Genomic DNA, 21436 nt, shown 5'->3' with positions numbered 1-21436 from the left:
AAGAAGAGAATGAGAAGGAAGAAAGAGAAGAGGAAGAAGAGGAGAACGAGATGGAAGAAGGAAGGAGAATGACGAAGGAGAAGGAGAAAAAGAAATTGTAGAAGGAAGGAGGAGAATGAGAAGGAAGGAGAAGGGGGAGAAGAGGAGAATGAGAAGGAAGAAAGAGAAGAGGAAGAAGAGGAGAACGAGACGGAAGAAGGAAGGAGAATGACGAAGGAGAAGGAGAAAAATAAATTGTAGAAGGAAGGAGGAGAACGAGAAGGAAGGAGAAGGGGGAGAAGAGGAGAATGAGAAGGAAGAAAGAGAAGAGGAAGAAGAGGAGAACGAGAAGGAAGAAGGAAGAAGGAAGGAGAAGGATGAAGGAGAAGGAGAAAAAGAAATAGTAGAAGGAAGGAGGAGAACAAGAAGGAAAAAGGGGGAGAAGAGGAGAATGAGAAGGAAGAAGGAGAAGAGGAAGAAGAGGAGAACGAGAAGGAAGAAGGAAGGAGAAGGACGAAGGAGGAGAAAAAGAAGAAGTAGTAGAAGGAAGGTGGAGGAGGAGGAGGAGAAGGAAGAAGAACCAGAAGGAGGAAAGGAAGAAGGGGAAGAGGAAGAAAGGCAGGAGGAGGAAGGAAGGAAGGAAGGAAGGAAGGAAGGAAGAAAGAAAGAAAGAAAGAAAGAAAGAAAGAAAGAAAGAAAGAAAGAAAGAAAGAAAGAAAGAAAGAAAGAAAGAAAGAAAGAAAGAAAGAAAGAAAGAAAGAAAGAAAGAAAGAAAGAAAGAAAGATTGTTACATAACAGAATAACCAAGAAACAGATCATCCCAGCATGGCATAATAGAGTTTATTTGTTTAGACAAAACATTTTCATGAACAATAGTATTGTCTTCATCCAGTTTGGGATTTGACATAGGTCAATCAAACCAGCATCTTCCACATTCATCTGCTCCCCTTTGCCCAACTCCTGCCCCCACACTGGCCATCCAGCAGACAAGGTTGAAGGACAACACTGGGCAAAAAAGTCAAGATGGAGGCCGTGGCAGCGCCTCCCACATACAGGGGGAGCTTACAATGCACCTTCCAGCTGCCTTCTTGGTCTTTTTCTCCTAAACCACACTTAGCGGACACCTCCATTCACACATTCATATTGGCTCTGTTCACACAATATGCCTTGAATTAAACTGGCTTTTTGTGACATATTGAAACAAGTGTTAACCTTAGCATGTTGTTGTGGGAATTCTTGACTTACAAGAATTCATTTACAACAGCCCTGAAAAAAGTGACTTATTATGTGACCGTTTTCCACCCTTAGGACCGTTGCAGCATTGCCACTGGTTCATATATATGACGGTTGCCATGTCCTGAGGTTATAGGATCCCATTTTGAGACCTTCGGACAAGCAAAAGTCAATGGAGAAGTCAGATTCCCTAAACAACCGTGTTACTCACTTAAGAACGGCAGTGATTCGTTTTGCAACAGTGGCAAGAAACGTCATACAATGGGGCAAAACTCATTTAGGAACGGAAAATTTGGGTTTCATTACAGCCATAAGTTCAGGAATACCTGTAGTTGCAGATTTCTGGATTTTCAGGCATTTTTTGTGAACCCAGCCACGAAAACACAATTTCACACATGCACAGATGCCGGCCCAACGTGCAGCCATTGCGTGTTTCCAGAGACACAACAATTGGCTCCCACTTTCCTGCCAGCCACAATTCCTTTCCTGCTGCACGGAAGGAAGGATCCCATAAAAGGAGAGAGGTAGTTTGAGCCTTCTGTCCAGTTAGGCAAATTCCTTGTGTGTCCAATCACACTTGGCCAATAAAGAATTCTATTCTATTAAATTGCACCCGTGGCCAGAGAAAACACTATACATATATACGTATTTTTAAAGCAGGGAAATTGTTCCAGGCCCCACATCTGTTGGGTGTAGGGCAAGGGTCTTCAAACTTGGCAAGTTTAAGACTTGTGGACTTCAACTCCCAGAATTCCTGAGCTAACATGACTGGAGGAGGAGGAATTCTGGGAGATGAGGTCCACAAGTCTTAAACTTGCCAAGTTTGAAGACCCTTTGGTATAGGGTTTCCTGCTTGAACAGGGGGTTGGACTAGATGACCTACAAGGTCCCTTGCAACTCTGATTATCTGTTAAACCTGTTAAAACATCTAAAATATGGAAACTTAATTTACAGGAAGTGACAGACCTGAGACCATTCCGGCTGATCTCAAAAATTAACATACAAAAGTCAGGCTAGTTTGGACTGGAGAGGAGACCACTTGGAGATCTCAGAGAAAAATAGGCAGGACTGGAAGAAAACAAAACAAAACAAAAGGAAATACTTCTCTTATCATTGAAAAAAAAAAACAACCCCAAAATCCAACGAAAAAGAAGTTGAGTGTGATTTTATGGTCCTTGCAAATGTATATAAATTTACATATACATTTTATAAGTTTATAATAACTTATCAATGCTTATACTTGATTAATTGGGAAGGATCCATCTGTTTTTTCCATGCAAAAGTCAGGAGGGGTGAGGCGATGAATGGGAGACCACCAGGAGATCTCAGAGAAAACAGGCAGGATTGGAGAAATCCCCCTCCTGCCAAAAAAAAAAAAAGCCCCTATAACATGGCCCCCCAAAATATATGAAAAAAGTAGCTGAGTGTAATTTTATGGTATTTGGCTTGTTTCAAAGGATTCATCCGTTTCTTCATGCTTGCCAACAAAAGCAGACAGTGCAAATATAACATAATATAACAACAATACTGGGGAAGTCTGGCATTTGTATTTCCTCAGACCTTTATGCTTATCTGATCAAAGGTGTCCGCACCCAGTGAGGTCAAAAAAATCAAGATGGCGGCCACAATGGTGCCATCCGTGTGCAATGTACAAAAAGCTGGCAGGGCTGGAATCCCCTCAGAGTGGCAGCCATCTTGCCATCTTTTTTTGACCTCCATCCATTGGCAACCCTGTGATTGAGCCCCTGACTGCAACAGATAACAAAGGAGAACACAACAACTGAATAAAACTGCACAGATCCAGAACAGTGTGAAGAGAAAGCGGTCGACGGTAGCCACAGCCACTTGTGGTTGTGCCACACACAAACACACACACACACACACACACACACACACACACAAAATGGACAGGCTTTCATCGTAGGGTTGCAGTCGCCATCTTGGCATCTTTGACTGCCCCCTTGCAATCACTGGAAGTTTTAAAGAAGAGCTTGGACAACCCTTTGTCTGAAGTGGTGTAGGATTTCCTGCCTAAGCAGGGGGTTGGACTAGAAGACCTCCAAGGACCCTTCCAACTCTGTTATTTCTATTCTATTCTATTCTATTCTATTCTATTCTATTCTATTCTATTCTATTCTATTCTATTCTTAGGATGACGCCTAGCCTAGGCAAGTGATGTCTTTCTTCCTATATTGTCTTTTTCTCCGAATAAACCAGATCCATAGAATCTTAACAAAATAAAACATATTTTTCTCATTCTGCCATGCACAACTGGCTAGGGAATTCTGGGGGTTGAAGTCCACCCATCTGAACAGAATAGCAGAGTTGGAAGGGACCTCGGAGGTCATCTAGTCGAACCCCTTGCTCAAGCAGGAGATCTTAATACTGTTTTCGACAAATGGTTGTCCAATCTCTCCTTAAAAGCCTCCAGTGATGGAGCACCCACAACTTCTGGTGGCAAGCGGTTCCACTGGTTAATTGTTCTCACTGTCAGGAAATTCCTCCTTAGTTCTAGGTTGCTTCTCTCCTTGATCATCTGCCATCTTACTTCTTGTCCTGCCCTCAGGGGCTTTGGAGAATAGATTGACCCCCTCTCCTCAAATATTGGAAGCATGCTATCATGTCACTTTAGTCCTTCTCCTCATGACACTAGATATACGCAAAGGAGCAGAATAACAGAATAGCAGAGTTGGAAGGCACCTTAGAGGTCTTCTAGTCCAACCCCCTGCTCAAGCAGGAGACCCTATACCAAGGCTCTTCAAACATGGCAATTTTAAGACTTGTGGACTTCAACTCTCAGAATTCCTGAGCTCACATGACTGGAGTTGACTGAATTCTGGGAGTTGAAGTCCACAAGTCTTAAAGCTGTCGAGTTTGAAGACCCCTGCCCTATACCATTTCAGACAAATGGTTGTCCAATCTCTTCTTTAAAAAATTCTTTTAGAAGAACCTCAAAGTTCTTCTTCTTAATGTTGCCAAGGTTGGGAAGCCCAGTTCTAGATCCATCCGGGAATACGGCTTGGCCCCCTGTTCTCCCTGAACCCAGAAGAGAATATCTTCACCAACGTTCTCCCTGAATGACCACTTGGACTGTGAGAATGAATCATCCAAACTTTCACAGCCTTTTGAAAACTCCCTGGTGGAATCGAATCACCCCCTTTGGCGCCAGGGTGTTGTTGTCGTCTGTTGTCCAAGAGATGAAAACACAACGGTGCAAGGCCTCTCTCTCTCTCTCGGTCTACACCTTGTAATGGCGCCCGAATAAGTGTCTCCGATAACAACAAAGCAAGCCGACTCCGATGACGATCAGCGAGAGAACCAGCAGAATCGCCAGCAAAATCAAGACACTCATTTTCTTGAGGTCCTCCCTCTCGCAGTCTTCTGGCCTGACCTGGCTCATGTGGACCTCTTCCTCCTCAAATCCCAAACTCCGGGCAAACTGACACTTGACCAAGTCTAGATCAGGGATCTCCACCACGGCTTTATGGATCATTTGAGAGAGCCAGGTGTTCCCGCAACAACTCAGCGGGTTCCCTACCAGGTACAAATTCCGTAGGTTTTTCTCCAGAGTTGGGATCCGGCTATTTTTCAAGCTGTTGAAGCTGTTGTTGTGAAGATCTAAGACTTCAAGGACGCAACAATCTTCTGACCAAGCGGGCAACCAGCTAAGCCGATTGTCCGATAGATTGAGATATCTGAGGTAAGGGAAGAGAGAAAAATCCACCTCCAGAGTGGCCAGGCCATTCCCATGTAAATCCAGGTATTCCAGCGAGAATTCCAAGCCAACCAACGAGTTGGCTTCTATCTGAAGCCCCCAGTTCATCGAGATATCCAGAACCCTAAGCTTAGTCCCGAAGAAGTTGTACCTGGGTAGGTTCTTCAAACGATTGGCCGAAAGGTACAAATACTGAAGCTCCGGAACTCGCACAAACGAGACACAGCCGTGAGGAGACACCTGGTGCCTTCCTGAATGCGAGTCACAGAGATGGATCCTGTTGTTCCTCAGATCAAGCCACTGAAGACGTGGAAGATCTTGAAAGAGATCTGGGCGCAACTCTTGAAGATGGTTGTCTTGGAGGTGGAACTCCTGCAAACCTCTCAAGGTGTTGGTGCCCAACTGAAGGGTCTTCATGGAGTTGCAGCTAAGGTCAAGGATGGACAACGAGGCCAGTTCGTTGGTCGTCCCAAAAGTCTGCAGGCAGTTTTTGCTTAAATTGAGGAATTGGAGGGACAGCATGGAGTCAAAGAACTGGCTCGGGATGGATTGGATCTCATTGTAACTGAGGTCCAAGGATAACAAGGCAGGTAAGTAGGGAGGGTGGGAATTGTTGGGATACGGAGGCCCATCTTCCCACTGGTAGTCTACGTCACTACGGGAATCCACCATAACAAATTGCATGATGTTGTTGGTTAGGTTCAAATAAGCCAGTTTGTTTCCTTGGGGGAGGACAGGGAAGCGAAGGAGCTTGTTCTGACTCAGGTCGAGCCAGATCAAGTTGAAGGCCTCCTCTGACAGGGTGGAGTGGAAGGACTCGATGCTGTTCCAGCTCAGATCCAGAACTTCCAGCTGCCTGAGGTTGAACTCCACGACGCACGTGAGGGAGTTGGTGGAGAGGTTCAGCTTGGCGAGACGTGCCAGGCTCTCAAACGCTCCTTCTTCTATCTCCATAATCATGTTGTTGTGCAGGTTGACTTCCACCAGCTCTGGAGTACCTCCGAACATGCTCTGGGAGACGTGTATGATGCTGTTTTCCGCCAATGAAAGATATCGCAGCGAAGGTGCCTGGTGAAGGAAATGCTCTGCCATCCCACTGTAGAGGCTGTTGCGAGACAGATCGAGCCTCCTGACTTGGGGAAGCAACCCAACCCACAGATCTTCCTGCGCCAACAGGTAGAGCTGGTTGTCGGCCAAGTTGAGGTCCTGCAGGTTCTTCATCTTTGCGAAGATCCCAGGCTCGACAAATCCAATCAGGTTGGAGCTCAAGTCCAAGTGACGGAGGGAAGCGTAGAAAGTCAGGGGCCTCTCGGTGACGTTTCGAATCTTATTTCCAGAGGCGTCGATTTTAGACACGTCAGGGTGAAGCTCTGAAGGCAGCTGGTGAAGCTCCACGTTCTGACAAAACGCCTCCAGATTTCTCTGTAGGAAAGAAGAGAGTTTTTTGGGGGGTCAGGGGAGAGAATAAAAATTAGTGATGATATTCATACCGGAGAAGAACATTCGCAGAGCAATTCTGTATACGCTAAAAGAGTTTTCTCGCGGGGCCTGAACTCATGGTGTGTTGCGTCTAAAAACGGGTGTTTTGCTCATTGGTCCCTCGGTATTCACAGGACCACAGAGTTGGAAGGGACTTTGGAGGTCATCTAGTCCAACCCCCTGCCCAACCAGAAGACCCTACAACCGTTTCTGACAGATGGGAGTCCAATCTCTTCCTGAAAGTTTCAAGTGATGGCGCTCCCACAACTTTTTCATTCCTACCGATGAAAATGTGATTAGAAAAATATGAGAATGTGCAGAAATGAATACTTGCAATTAAAGAGAAGGAGCAAATGGAATATTATAAGATTATGGGAGTTATTTTATCGATGGCTAGAGAGAAAAAATATGAAAGTTAGAAATCGCTAATAGATTAGCGAAATATAGAAAATAGGTTTATAGAATTAAACATGTTAAGAAGAGGAGCATTATAGTCATAGAGATATTGTGCGTATTCATAAGATCAGAATAGAGAATTAATACCAAAGCAATGAACACGGATGTAAACTTTAATGGTTATTGCGCAAGATATTTGTGCCCAGGCGACACACTGTTAAATGGAAGGTGAATTGTATGTACCTTAAATAAAGTTTTAAAAAATTACAACAACAACAACAAAGAAATTCTGGTCCCAATTGCTGTTGTTAGTTGAGGACTACCCATATTTCCTGTCTGGCACCGAATTGTCCTCCTCCCACCTCCTTCTGAACTTCTCCTAAGTTTGTCCAGACTTCTTTTCCTCTTTGGCTTTTGTTCCTGGAGACAGATATAGCTCCAGTCTATGAAGGGGGGGGATTCCCAGAGGGGAACAGAAAGAATGCCAAAAGGAAAACAGGATGTTTCGTGTTCACACAGACGACGGCAGCAGCTCGGCAGGAACTGCCCTACTTTGGCGATGTCAGGCCCTGGATTTTTTTTTAAGAAAAAATCTTTTTAAATGGAAGCGTGTTAGGGAGAGCCTCGTCTAGCTTTCCAGGGAACCAAGTACATCACTCATGGGAATTACAGGTCAGAGGTTGGCTAGGCGCATGCAGATGGTTTTTAGAAGCGGAACAATAACCAGTAACCAATCTCGCATTCTCTCTCTCCCGTTTTTTCTCTCGTCCTTTCTTTCTCTCTCATCCTCTCTCTGTGTCCCATTCTCTCTCTCATCCCCTCTCTCTCTTTATCTCTCTCTGCCCCATTCTCTCTCTCATTCTTTCTCTCATCCTTTCTCTCTCTCTCCCTCTCTCTCTCTCTCATTATCTCTCTCTGCCCCATTCTCTCTCTCATCCTTTCTCTCATCCTTTCTCTCTCTCTCTGCCCCATTCTCTCTCTCATCCTTTCTCTCATCCTTTCTCTCATCCTTTCTCTCTCTCTCTCTCTTTATCTCTCTCTCTGCCCCATTCTCTCTCTCATTCTTTCTCTCATCCTTTCTCTCTCTCTCTCTTTCTCTCTCTCTCTGCCCCATTCTCTCTCTCATTCTTTCTCTCATCCTTTCTCTCTCTCTCTCTGCCCCATTATCTCTCTCATCCTTTCTCTCATCCTTTCTCTCTCTCTCTCTCTTTATCTCTCTCTCTGCCCCATTCTCTCTCTCATTCTTTCTCTCATCCTTTCTCTCTCTCTCTCTCTCATTATCTCTCTCTGCCCCATTCTCTCTCTCATCCTTTCTCTCATCTTTCTCTCTCTCTCTCTTTCTCATCGATTACCCATCTATCATCTATCATCTGTTTGTCTGTATCTGTCTATCATCTATCCATCATCTGCCTGTCTATCTCTCTGTTGATCTATCATCTATTACCCATCTATCATCTTTATCATCTCTGTCTATCGTCTGTCTATTTGTCTTTCATCTATCCATCATATCTATCTATCTATCTATCTATCTATCTATCATCTATCTACAGTATCCATCTATATCTATCTAATCATCTATCTTTCTATCATCTGTCTATTTGTCTTTCATATCTATCTATCTATCTATCTATCTATCTATCTATCTATCTATCTATCTATCTATCTATCTATCTACAGTATCCATCTATATCTATCTATTATCTACCTTTCTGATTGTCTGTCTGTCTGTCTGTCCATTTTCCCTTCTCCCCATCTATCCAGAACGATATATAGGGTCCCCTGCTTGAGTAAGGGATTGGACTAGAAGATCTCCAAGGTCCCTTCTAACCTTGTTATTCTAGGTCAGGGATCCCCAAACTTGGCCACTTGAAGACTTGTGGACTTCAACTCCCAGAATTCCCCAGCCAGCCGTGTCTGTTTCTTTTTTTCTCTTAACCTCCTAAAGTGGAGAGAGATTGCAGAGGAAGGGATTAACAAGAGAGCAAGTGATGCTGGCTGGGAGAATTCTGGGAGTTGAATGTCCGCATGGTTTAACCAGTGCTCTCCAACCGTAGCAATTTTAAGACTTAAGACAGGGGTCCCCAAACTTGGCCCCTTTAAGACTTGTGGGACTTCAACTCCCAGCATTCCCCAGCCAATTATGCCTGTTTTTTTTTTGTTTCTCTTAACCTCCTAAAGTGGAGAGAGATTGCAGAGGAAGGGATTACAAGAGAGCAAGCGATGCTGGCTGGGGAGAATTCTGGGAGTTGAAGTCCACAGGTCTTCAAAGTGGCCAAGTTTGGGGACCTCTGTTCTAGGTGAAATGTCCAAATGGTGGACTATTTCCTTTCATTGGCATGATTTTCAGTTCTCCAAGCAGTGTTAGGACTGAACAACGGCAGGGATCCCCTTTGCAACGATGGCAAGGAAGGTCGTAAAATGAGCCAGAACTCACTTAACATCCGTCCCGCTTAGCCATGGAAAATTCTGGCTCAATTGCGGTCAAAAGGCGAGGGCCAGGCAGGCCATGAATCTTTTGCCCGGAACAACTACATCTCCCCTTGCAGAGGCAAGGAGAGTTTTCTCCAGACTCATGGACCTCCAGATGTTAGGCCCACAACTCCCATCCTCCCCTCCTCATTGGCAAGGGAAGAAAAAAAAATGCTCCTTGGCCCGTCATCTGGACAGCATAAGACTCAAAGAACAGATCCTGTGATCTCACTTTTCGTGGATTGCATCATTGCGGTGATGTCAGACAGCGGAGAGCTGCTCTGTTGACTAAAGATAGGAAAGAGATTTGCGGATTGTGGATTCTCAGAGCAGAAACTGTGCAAAAGCCAAAGGCTTTAATCCAAATATTGCATCAGCTGTAATTTAGCAGAGAGCCTTCGGTCCACTTTTTGGCTGGCGTTCACTTAACCAGTTCAGTGCACAGCTTTGCGGATGCTTTCGTAACCATCTTCTATGCCTGCTTAGTTAGAATAGAATAGGAAAGAATAGAATAGGATAGGATAGAATAGAATAGAATAGAATAGAATAGTGGAATGAAGAATAGAATAGAATAGAATAGAATAGAATAGAATAGAATAGAATAGAATAGAATAGAATAGAATAGGAATAGGAATAGAATAGAATAGAATAGAATAGAATAGAATAGAATAGGAATAGAATAGAATAGAATAGAATAGAATAGGAATAGGAATAGGAATAGAATAGAATAGAATAGGAATAGAATAGAATAGAATAGGAATAGGAATAGGAATAGGAATAGGAATAGGAATAGAATAGAATAGAATAGAATAGCCATTTGTCAGAGATGGTGTAGGGTCTCCTTCTTGGGCAGGGGGTTGGACTAGATGACCTACAAGGTCCCTTCCAACTCTGTTAATCTGTAAGAACAGAACAAAACAAAACAGAAATACAATGGAAAATATGGGAATAGAATAGAATAGAACAGAACAGAATAGAGCCAGAAGGGACATTTGAGGTCTTCTAGTCCAGCCCCCTGCTCAAGCAGGAGAACCTATCCTATACTATTTGAGATAAGTCCAGCCTCTTCTTAAAAACTTCCGGTGATGGACTGCCCACAACATCTGGTGGCAAGCTGTTCCACTGGTTAATTATCTTCACTGTTAGGAAGTTTCTCCCTAATTCCAGGTTGCTTCTCTCCTTGATTAATTTCCATCCATTGTTTCTTGTCCTGCCTTCAGGTGCTTTGGAGAATAATTTGACCCCCCTCTTCTTTGGGTCAGCCCCTCAAATGCTGGTATAATGCTATCTTGTCGCTCCTAATTCTTCTTTTCTCTAAACTAGCCAAACCCAAATCCAGCAGCCGTTCTTCATATGTTTTTTGTCTTCTTAGTTGCTCTTCTCTGACCTTTTTCCAAAATCTCAACATCTTTTTTTTGCAGTACGGTGACCAACATTGGTTGCAGTACTCCAGGTGTGGCCTTACTAGGGTTTTATAAAGCGGAATTAATATTTAACTTGATCTAGATTCTATGCCTCTTTTTATACAACCCAGTTGTAGCCACCCATGGCTTGTTTTACAGCGTGGATGTTGGCCAACGCAACCCTTTGGCTAGCTTTCGATTCAGCGTAAGGCCTTAACATCCTAACAGACGATGAATGAAATATCACCGGCCAAATTAAACAAATTGACAGTGGTGGCAAAAAAAGGGGGTAAAAATGGGGCAGCCTCACTTCACAGTTAACAACTGCCTCACTTAGTGACAGAAATTTTGGGCACAATTGTGTGTTTCATCACTTGGAAACCTGACACTGTGGTCCTAAGTCAAAGGACTACCTGCTACAAATGGATTTTCCCTGAGGGGTTTTTTTGGGGGGGAGAATAACCCACATCCTTACCATTTTGCAGGGCCCGAAAGCGATGGGTCGATACGTCGAGATGCCGCCATTGAGAACCGCCCAGAAGAGTAACAGGTAAAATTTCATGGCTTCGAGAGAAAGGGAAGAAAGGAGCAGCGGTTAGAGATGGAACCGTTCATGGGAAACACTGGTGTAACAGTCGAGCTCAGGGTAATGTAAACAGCTGGCGCTGACAGTGGGAATTTCACCCGTCTTTGGCGGCGTCAGCAACATCCAGCTGCAGAGCTGTTGAAGGGTGAAACCAGATGTGGACGCTGAAGGATTTCAGGCAGGGGTGGGATGCAAATATTTTTACTACCAGTTCTATGGGTGTGTTTAGGTGGGGTGGGCGTGGCCATGTGACTGGGTAGGCATGGCTTTTTTTTGCGCACACACACACACACACACCTCTGCGGTCCGTTTGTTTGCCTCCTGGGCCTTGGGTGAAGCCGTAAGACAGCGAGGGGAATCCCGGCACAACTGATGATCGGAACAGCTGATCATTGGCCAAACAGGTAGCTGTTTTTTTTTACTATTGGTTCAGCCGAAGTGTAACATTTTTTTACTACCAGTTTGCTGAAACCGGGCTGAACCGGTAGAATACCACCACTGATTTCAGGGTTTTATTTGCTGTGTCATTTCCAGGGATTTGACCTCTATGTCCTGTCTCAGCCACTTTTTAAAAACTAAAACAAAAATCAGAGTTCTAGGCAGATTTTTTCCCCCCCCTAGTTTTGCCCACCTCTCTTTCTAGCAAAATGTACCTTGCAGTATTTCTCAAGCTGAGCCGATACTCAACTGGACTTCAACTCCCAGGAATCCCCAGCTGGCAAGATCTTAAAGCGGCCAAGGTGGAGAAACATTGCCTTATGATCGGTTTCCTTGGGGCTTTTAAAAAGTTTTGCTAACAACAACCTGTATGTGGAACCTTATCAGCTTGATTTTTTGGAAGATGCCTAGATAATTCTACTTGGGGGGTGGCCCAACTGAGGATTATGGGGCTGAGAGACCTACACATTTGAAAATCAGAAGGTAAGGAATAGTAGATTAGTTTTTCAACCTTAAGGAGGCAGGCGGGGTTAGGGTGAGGGTGGGAAGGAGGAGGAGGAGGAAGGAAGGAAGGAAAACAGAGAGGAAAGATAGTGAGAAGGGAAGGAAGGAAGGAAGGAAGGAAGGAAGGAAGGAAGGAAGGAAGGGAAGGAAAGGGGAAGGAAAGGGGAAGGAAAGGGGAAGGAAGGAAAAATGGAAGGGAGGGAGGGAGGAAGGAAGAAAAGAAGGAGGGGAGGGAGGGAGAAAAGGGGGAGGGAAGAAAGAGAGGAAGAAAGAAGAAGGAAGGAAGGGAAGGAAGGGGAAGGAAGGAAAATGGAAGGGAGGGAGGGAGGAAGGAAGAAAAGAAGGGGGGAGGGAGGGAGAAAAGGGGGAGGGAAGAAAGAGAGGAAGAAAGAAGAAGGAAGGAAGGGAAGGGGAAGGAAGGAAAAATGGAAGGGAGGAAGGAAGAAAAGAAGGAAGGGAGGGAGGGAGAAAGGGGAGGGAAGAAAGAGAGGAAGAAAGAAGAAGGAAGGAAGGAAGGGGAGGGAGGGGAAGGAAGGAAAATGGAAGGGAGGAAGGAAGAAAAGAAGGAAGGGAGGGAGGAGAAAAGGGGGAGGGAAGAAAGAGAGGAAGGAAGAAGAAGGAAGGAAGGGAAGGAAGGGGAAGGAAGGAAAATGGAAGGGAGGAAGGAAGAAAAGAAGGAAGGGAGGGAGGGAGAAAAGGGGGAGGGAAGAAAGAGAGGAAGAAAGAAGAAAGGGAAGGAAAGGGGAAGGAAGGAAAATGGAAGGGAGGGGGAGGAAGGGAGGAAGGAAGGACACATTGAAGGACAGAGAAAAGTGAGGGAAGGAAGGAGGGAGGGAGGGAGGAAGGAAGGAATCGAAAGGGGAAGAAAGGAAAAATGGAAGGGACAGAGGGAGGGACAGAAGAAAGGGAGGGAGGGAGGAAGAGAGGGAGGGGAGGAGGAAGGAAGGAAGGAAGGAAGAAGAAAGAAGAAGGAAGGATGAAGAAAGGAAGGAAGGAAAACAGGGAGGGAGGGACAAAGGAAGGAAGAAATATGCTGACCACACTACAGCATATAGGACCATAGCTGTTGTATCCTGCAGATGTTATGGGGCAATCCAGCCGAGATGAGTCAGGCTGCCTGTTGACTTCTGGGTCTGCAGGAGGCCTCCCCACAAGACTCCCCACAAGGAGCCAAAGGGCAAAAGGCAAGAAAGCTTCCAGGCCTCTGGAAGAGAACGACCCTTCAATCATCCTGCGGGAAGACTTGGCAGGACAGGAGGGATTTTTCCGTGGTCGGTGTGGCCCAGCTGCAAAACCCCAAATTGTCAGCAAATAATTAGATCCAGGGCAGAAACTCAAAGTGGCTTGGTGGATGCAACATGCAAGAAGGATTGATAGAGGGCGGGTGTCAGCAACCCACGGCTCTAGAGCCACATGCGGCTCTTTGGGCCCTCTGCTGCAGCTTCCGGTCCCATCACTGGCCTGCCTCGCTCCTCGTCCTCCCCTCCCAGTCACTCCTTACCTGGCCTGAGAAGGTAAAGGCAACAGCGGGGGATGGAGAAGTTGTCTGGGCTGAAATGTCTGCTGCCTCACTTTTGCTGGAGCTTCTTCTGGCTGTGATGACCCAAAGGGGCGTCACACAAAGGCATCACAGTCAGATAAGCAAGAAGAGTCCCTGTATTAGCTCCAACTTTTCCCCCAATGTCCAGTTTACCTTCAGGCTGGAGAAAAACTCTCCCAGGAACAGCCTTTGGCTGCAGGGAATCAAGTCCAAAACAGGGTAAACACAAACTGTAACTTAAACTCCCAACAAGCCAAACTGAAGTAATTAGTTTGGCAGGGAAGGAGCAAGAATTTCAGACTTGAAAACATGACAAAACTCACATGGAAGACACAAGGAACACAGATAAGCCACAACAACATAAGTTGAAGTCACATTTGCTCCCAGCAGCCTGCCGCACACAGCCTACCTTTCTTATCATCTTATCCCAACTGTGGCTAAAGAAGGGAATCAGGGCCCATTCCTCCCCCGTAAGCCATGCAACCTACGTTGCTCCCTTCTCCGTTCCTCCCTGCGTGCCTTAGGATGAAGAGGGGGATGGGCCTGGGTCTTCCTCTGAACTCCCTCTCCCTTGTTCTACCTCTTCCCTGCTGTGCCCAGCTGGACTTTGCCCTTCCCCAGTTTCCTCCACAGCCAACGGAGCCACTCTCCTTCCTCCCTGTCAGCTGCTCGCCTCCCCCTCTGAATCGGACTCCAACGGGGGAATGACATTGGCCCTTGCTGATGCTGGCCATGCCTCAGTCGCTTGCGGAGATGCTCAACCTGCTCTCCACTCCAAGACACTGGTGTGACCTGGTCACAACCAAAGCCGGCCGTGGCTCCCGGTGGCTCTGGTGTTTTGTTTTCTGTGGGAAATGGGTCCAAGTGGCTCTTTGAGTGTTTAAGGTTGCAGACCCCTGATTTAGGGAGTGGATTTAGTAGTAGCATTTGGCGGGAGGTTGGTTTAGTTTAACGGGGCTTTTATTCCATTTATTTGAGGGCCGATCGGGTTGCACTTAGATGCCGATGAAAGAGAGAGGAATTATGTCCCCGCTTGGCACCTTCTAATTAAACCTGGTGAAAAAGCAGCTGGGTTGGACTCGGTTTTAGTTTTTCTTCATCAAAAGCGTGCCTTTTTTTTTTTTTTTGCAAGCTCTCCACTCTGACGTTGTTAAGTGAAAAAGAGCTTCTCCGTTCACTTTGCTTGCCAAAAGGTTGCAAAAGGGAACGGCATGAAAATACGCATGCTTGGCAACTGGCTCATACAAGTCATTAAATAAACTGTTGTAAATTGAGGACTGCCTGTATATTTAATTGATCAAGAAAAAAATAATTGTTCCAAGGGTCTTGACATGAAATAATCCAGATAACAGATAACAGATAATCAGAGTTGGAAGGGACCTTGTAGGGCATCTAGTCCAACCCCCTTCCCAAGTGAGAGACCCTACACCATTTCTAACAGATGACAGTCCAGTCTCTTCTTGAAATCCTCCAGGGATGAAGCTCCCACAAACTTCTGAAGGCAACTTCTGTTCCATGGGTTGATTGTTCTCACTATCAGAAAATTCCTCCTTATTTCCAGGTTGAATCTCTCCTTGTTCAATTTCCATCCATTATTCCTTGTCTGACCTTCAAAGGTGCTTTAGAAAATAGCTTGATCCCTTCCTCCTCTCTGTGGCAGCCCCTCAAATATTGGAAGACTGCTCTCCTGTCTCCCCTGGTCCTTCTCTTCCCTAGACTAGCCAGGCCCAGTTCCTGCAACTGTCCATTGTATGTTTCAGCCTCCAGTCCCTTATCATCCTGGTTGCTCTTCTCTGCACTTTTTCTAGAGCCTCAATATCTTTTTTTATAGTGTGATGACCAAAACTGGATGCAGTACTCTAGGCGTGGTCTTTCTAAGGCTTTATAGAATGGTACTAGTATCCCCCAATGAAGCTGGATGGGCAGAAAAAAGGAGGTAATGATGGGATGTTGGAAAATAAAACTGTGCAAAGCATCGAAGAGTTTGAATGCACACAAATGAATCCTTTATCACCAGTCTAGAGAAAAGGACTCAGAGTGACATGATAGCAGTATTTGAGGGGCTGCCAGAAAGAAGAAGGGGGTCAAATTATTCTCCAAAGCACCAGAAGGCAGGACAAGAAACAATGGATGGAAACTAAACCAAGGAGAGAAGCAACCTGGGATTAAGGAGAAACTACCTAACGGTGAGGGAAATTAACCAGTGGAACTGCTTGCCACCAGACGTTGTGGGCGCTCCATCCCTGGAGGTTTTTAAGAACAGACCAGATAGTCAATTGTCTGAAATGGTTCAGGGTCCCTACTGCTTGAGCAGGGGGCTGGACTAGAAGACCTCACAAGGTCCCTTCCAGCTCTGTTCTGATTGTGATTGATTGATATTTATGACGGTTGCAAGTGTCCCTGGGATCCCCCTTTTTTGCAACCCTCTGACAAGCCACGTCAAGGGGGAAGCCAGATTCACTTAATGACTGTGTGACTATCTTAACAACGGCAGCAATTCACGTAGCGGCCATGGCCAGAAAAGTCATAAAATGGGGCCGCTAAGCTTGCTTAACAACCACCTCACTGAGCAACGTCAATTTGGGGCTCCGTTGTGGTCGTAAGTCGAGGACCATATCTGTGATGGCTGTATATTCCTACCGTAGATTTAACCAGGTCCCACGTGGACAAAATGGCTGCATGACTGCAACGGGGTTAAGCAGATCGATTGCAAATCCAGCAGAGGCATTTACTGCTTGAGTTTGAACAATTTTAATCTTGGTTAGCCTGAAAATATGCGAGGGTGACTTAGCCAACCATAAACAGAGGAATGATGGAATCTGTCATCTGCACTTCTATCACTGTCTGGTTTGGTTCTGCAACCCAACAGGACAGACACAGACTCCAGAGAGGAATTAGGACTGCAGAAAAAAAAACAATTACTACCAACCTGCCTTCCATGGAGGATCTGTATCCTGCACAAGTCAAAAAGAGCTCTATAAAAATATCTACAGACCCCTCACATCCCGGACATAAATTGTTCCAACTCTTTCCCTCAAAATGACACTATAGAGCCTTGCACACCAGAACAACTAGACACACAAGGACAGTTTTTTCCCCCATACCATCACTCTGCTAAACAATTCCCTCAACACTCCAACTATTTACAAAGTCTGCACTACTATTACTGTCTGGTTTGGTTCTGCAACCCAACAGGACAGACACAGACTCAGAGAGGAATTAGGACTGCAGAAAAAAACAATTACTACCAACCTGCCTTCCATGGAGGACCTTCATACTGCATGAGTCAACAAAAGGGCTGTGAAAATATCTACAGACCCCTCACATCCCGGACATAAATGGTTTCATCTCCTTCCCTCAAAACGACGCTATAGAACACTACACACCAGAACAACTAGACACAAGGGGAGTTTTTCCCGAACGCCATCACTCTGCTAAACAAATAATTCCCTGAACAATGTCCAACTATTTACAAAGTCTGCATTACTATTATTCCTCTACTACTAAATTATAATAACACTTCCTAGTACCTACCCTTCCCACTTATGACTATAACCATGTTGCTTGTATCTTTACAATTTATATTGTTTTATTTGTTTCCTAGTATGATTTGATTGCTTATTGTACCCTATGACTATCATTAAGTGTTGTACCTGATGATTCTTGACTCTTGACGAATGTATCTTTTCTTTTATGCACACTGAGAGCATTTGCACCAAGACAAATTCTTTGTGTGTCCAATCACACTTGGCCAATAAAGAATTCTATTCTATTCTATTCTATTCTATTCTATTCTATTCTATTCTATTCTATTCTATTCTATTCTATTCTATTCTATTCCATTTCTATTCCATTTCTATTCCATTTCTATTCTCTATTCATTCCAATATTCTATTCTATTCTATTCTATTCTATTCTATTCTATTCTATTCTATTCTATTCTATTCTATTCTATTCTATTCTATTCCCTATTCTATTCCATTCCATTCTATAAAAAATAGTTTACCATAATTCACAGTTATTGTGCCACTCCCAAAATGGCCTTTTTTTTGGGGGTGGGGGTGGTAAAAGGTGAAAGGAATTAGGTGAAAGGCAACAAACAGGAGTAACATCTTTCCAGACTCATTTTTCAGAATGAAATAAGTGGCATGTAAATTTAATAAATAAATGGATAAATAAATACATACACCTTTCACCTCTGAAATTTCCCCACCAGTCAAATCCCTTGAACTACAGGCAGTCCTTGACTTACAACAGTTCGCTTAGTGACCATTCAAAATTACAACGGCACTGGAAATAAAGTGACCTATGATGCTTTTTCACACTTACGACCGTTGAAGCATCCCCGCGGTCCCATGATCAAAATTCAGGTGCTTGGCAACGGGTTCGTCGTTACGATGGTCGCAGTGTCCCAGGGTCGTGGGATCAGAAACCATTCGACCATCGTATTGCTAGCTTAATAAGTACAATGATTCATTTAACAACTGTGGCATGAAAAGCCGTAAAATGGGGCAAAACTCATTTAACCCATGTTTTTACTGAATAATATGAGTTTTAGGCTCAATTGTAGTTGTACGTCGAGGACTGCCTTGTATACCGGATAACAGATAACAGATAATCAGAGTTGGAAGGGACCTTGTAGGTCATCTAGTCCAACCCCCTGCCCAAGTGGGAGACCCTACACCATTTCTGACAAATGGCAGTCCAATCTCTTCTTGAAAGTCTCAAGTGATGGCGCTTCCACAACTTCCGAGGGCAACTTCTGTTCCAGGGATTGATTGTTCTCGCTGTCAGAAAATTTCTCCTTATTTCCAGGTTGAGCCTCTCCTTGGTCAGTTTTCATCCTTTCCACCCTGGAGGGTTCAAACTTGGTGACCTTAAGACTTGCGAACTTCAACTCCTAGAATTCCTCAGCCAGTTGGGTGAGGAATTCTGGGAGTTGAAGTCTGCAAATCTTAAAAAAAATCGATAAGTTGGAAACCCGCGCACTGTACTATACTATTTTATTCTGAATCCAGCTTGGACCGGGTGGGGGGGGGGATTCTACCGGTTTGGAGCGGTTCAGGCGAACCGGTTATTAAATTTGCACCTGGTTCCCTTGAACCAGGATTTGAACAATGGGCTGGCCCCGCCCACCCTGCCCCTTCCCCGGAGCCTCCACATGGCCCATTTTCGAGGCAGGTGAGTGCAAGATCCACGCGGAGGCTCTGGGAGGAGGACGAACAGGCCTTCCCAAGTACCAGAAGTCGCAAAACGGGCCTGTTTCTGGCTTCTGGAAGGTCTCTGGAGCCTGGGAGAGGCTGGTTTTGCCCTCCCGTAGGCCTGAGGGAAGCCTCAGGACTCTGGGGAAGGCAAAGGCCACGCCCACCCAGCAACTGGGCAGCGAGCTGGTTGGTGAGATTTTTGAATCCCACGCCTGGTTTAGACTGCTGTATAGTTTCCATGCCCTATAGAAGACATCCAGGGTGTGTTCCGCTAATAGTTCTTACTTCCATGCACGGCATTTTTAGACATAGTTACTTATAAGTTAAGTCTTATTTATTAAGGAAGCGCCTGAATAAAAGGACAGCCCCTTTAAAGGGAAGACATAATGTCTTCCGCTAGTTGAGGGGCTGTCATAGAGAACAGGAGATTGACATTTCTCCCAAATACCCCGAGAACAGGGCAACAGATAATAATCAAAGTTAGAAGGGACCTTGTAGGTCATCTAGCCCAACCCCCTGCCCAAGGAGGAGACCCTACACCCTTTCTGACAGATGGGAGTCCAATCTCTTCTTGGACGTCTCAAGTGATACCCAAGAACAGGGCAACAGATAATAACCAAAGTTAGAAGGGACCTTGTAGGTCATCTAGTCCAACCCCCTGCCCAAGTAGGAGACCCTACACCATTTCTCACAGATGGGAGTCCAATCTCTTCTTGGAAGTCTCAAGTGATACCCGAGAACAGGGCAACAGATAATAACCAAAGTTAGAAGGGACCTTGTGGGTCATCTAGTCCAACCCCCCCTGCCCAAGTAGGAGACCCTACACCCTTTCTGACAGATGGGAGTCCAATCTCTTCTTGGACATCTCAAGTGATGACAAGAAGTAACAGAAGTTCATTCAAGGAGAGAAGCAACCTAAAACGAAGGAAGGATTTCCTGACAGTGAGAAAAAATTTAATCCCTGGAACGACTTGCCTTCCAAAATTATGGGTGCTCCATCCCTGGATGTTTTCAAAAAAATAGACTGGACAACCATTTGATGGGATGGTGTATAAGGTACTCCTGCCTTGAGCGGAGGGTTGGACTAGATGACCTCTGAGGTCCCTTACGAGCCTATGAGTCTGTGTTCTAAAAAATAAAAAGGGAAGAAACATTGCCAGGGGATCCTGAACCAATATCCCAGAGCCCATGCTCCAGTGCCATTGAATGGGGACTTACTTAAGGGTCGGTGACACGAGAAAGCAAACGCGGAGCTGGAAAAGGGACCTTAGAGGCCTTCTAGTCTGACCCCCTGCTCAAGCAGGAGACCCTATATTGCTCCATCATCTATCATCCCTAATGGAGCCTGGCAGTGTGGGTCCAAGGACGCCTGCAAGGACAAAGCATGCATAGCTTCTAGTGGCCAGCTGTTCCACCGGTTAATCGTCCTCCTGCATCGTTCTCCTTTCATTCCAGGTTGCTTGTTTCCTGGACGGGTTTCCACCCGTTGTTTCTTGGTTTGCCTCCTTTTGCTTTGGAAAAAGAAATCCCTTGGCTATTGTTGGGGCAGGGGGAAGGAAAAATGCGTTCGCAAAACAGCCTCATTTCTACTCTTACCATGCTCCAATCCCCCTACCCGTTTTTTTTCCCCTTCTGATCAAGTAAAAAAACAACAACAAACAGACAGACAGCTATCTCATTTTATTGCAATTCCCAGATCAAAAAGATCCGGCAGAGGTTTTCAAAAAAAAAAAAAAAGTTCCAGCAACATCTGGTTACATTTTCCTCTCCCCTGAAACACACAACACACACAACACACACACACACACACACAGGCCCCCCATCACAAGCCTTGCCTCACAGGGATCCAATCTTAAGGTACCCACCTAATTCTGCAGTACAATTAAAAGGCTCGGCGGCTTCCCCGAGGTTTCTCCGCAGCTTTCTAAGGTTCTCCTCTCCTAGTCCAGCTGGATCCAGCCGTGAGAAGTTTCTCCCTTGGGAAGGTGGGTGGGTGGGAACGGGCTGGACTAGCTGACCAGCAGCCTTCCAAAAGAGGAGGAGGGGGGGGGAAGAACCAGTGGAGAAGTCGGGGGGAGAGAATTAAGTCACCCGAGGAAGCGAGTGGCTGAGCAAAACTATTTCTCATAGATGCGTCTCCGGGCAGGCGGGCTGAGAAATGATCCTCCGAGTAAAATCCTCCAAAGCACGTGGGATTTTAGCCGTGGAGAGATTTTATAGCCAGGAGGTGGGTGGAGTGGGGTGGAGCAGGGGTGTGTTTCATTCTCCCCAGGGCCAAAATTTCGCGTGATTTACACATGAAACGGAGTGGGAAGGGTCCTTGGAGGTCATGGAGGTGACAGAGGGCAGTCCAGTCTCTTCTTGAAAGCCTCCAGGAGGAAGCTCCCAACTTCTGGAGGGAAGCTGTTCCACTGATTAGAATAACGGAGTTGAAGGGACCTTGTAGGTCATCTAGTCCAACCCCCCTGTCCAAGCAGGAGACCCCTACA

At 45.4% G+C, this 21436-nt stretch overlaps 1 protein-coding gene across 1 annotated transcript; it reads right to left on the bottom strand.

Moving 5' to 3' along the window:
- Positions 1-4086: 4086 nt before the first annotated feature.
- LRRC32 (leucine rich repeat containing 32) lies at positions 4087-21099 on the bottom strand. Its single transcript, XM_087965988.1, has 3 exons — positions 20813-21099; positions 11151-11239; positions 4087-6350 (listed from the first exon to the last, which is right to left on the bottom strand). The coding sequence occupies exons 2-3, from the start codon at positions 11235-11237 to the stop codon at positions 4452-4454; spliced, it is 1986 nt and encodes a 661-aa protein (XP_087822114.1). The 5' UTR covers positions 11238-11239; positions 20813-21099; the 3' UTR covers positions 4087-4451.
- Positions 21100-21436: the final 337 nt, after the last annotated feature.

Source organism: Notechis scutatus, chromosome 5, assembly GCF_049901735.1.
Source record: "Notechis scutatus isolate UNSWTSFEM ecotype Mainland chromosome 5, rNotScu1.2, whole genome shotgun sequence".
Taxonomy (NCBI): domain Eukaryota; kingdom Metazoa; phylum Chordata; class Lepidosauria; order Squamata; family Elapidae; genus Notechis; species Notechis scutatus.
Note: the sequence above shows the minus strand (reverse complement) of the source record. Positions and strands in the feature narration are given on the sequence as shown.

Coding starts and splice junctions, on each gene's coding strand:
- LRRC32 (XM_087965988.1), bottom strand. CDS start 11,237: ATGAAATTTTACCTGTTACTCTTCTGGGCGGTTCTCAATGGCGGCATC. Junction 6,351..11,150: donor CTTTCGGGCCCTGCAAAATG/GTAAGGATGTGG, acceptor TCTTTCCTACAG/AGAAATCTGGAGGCGTTTTG.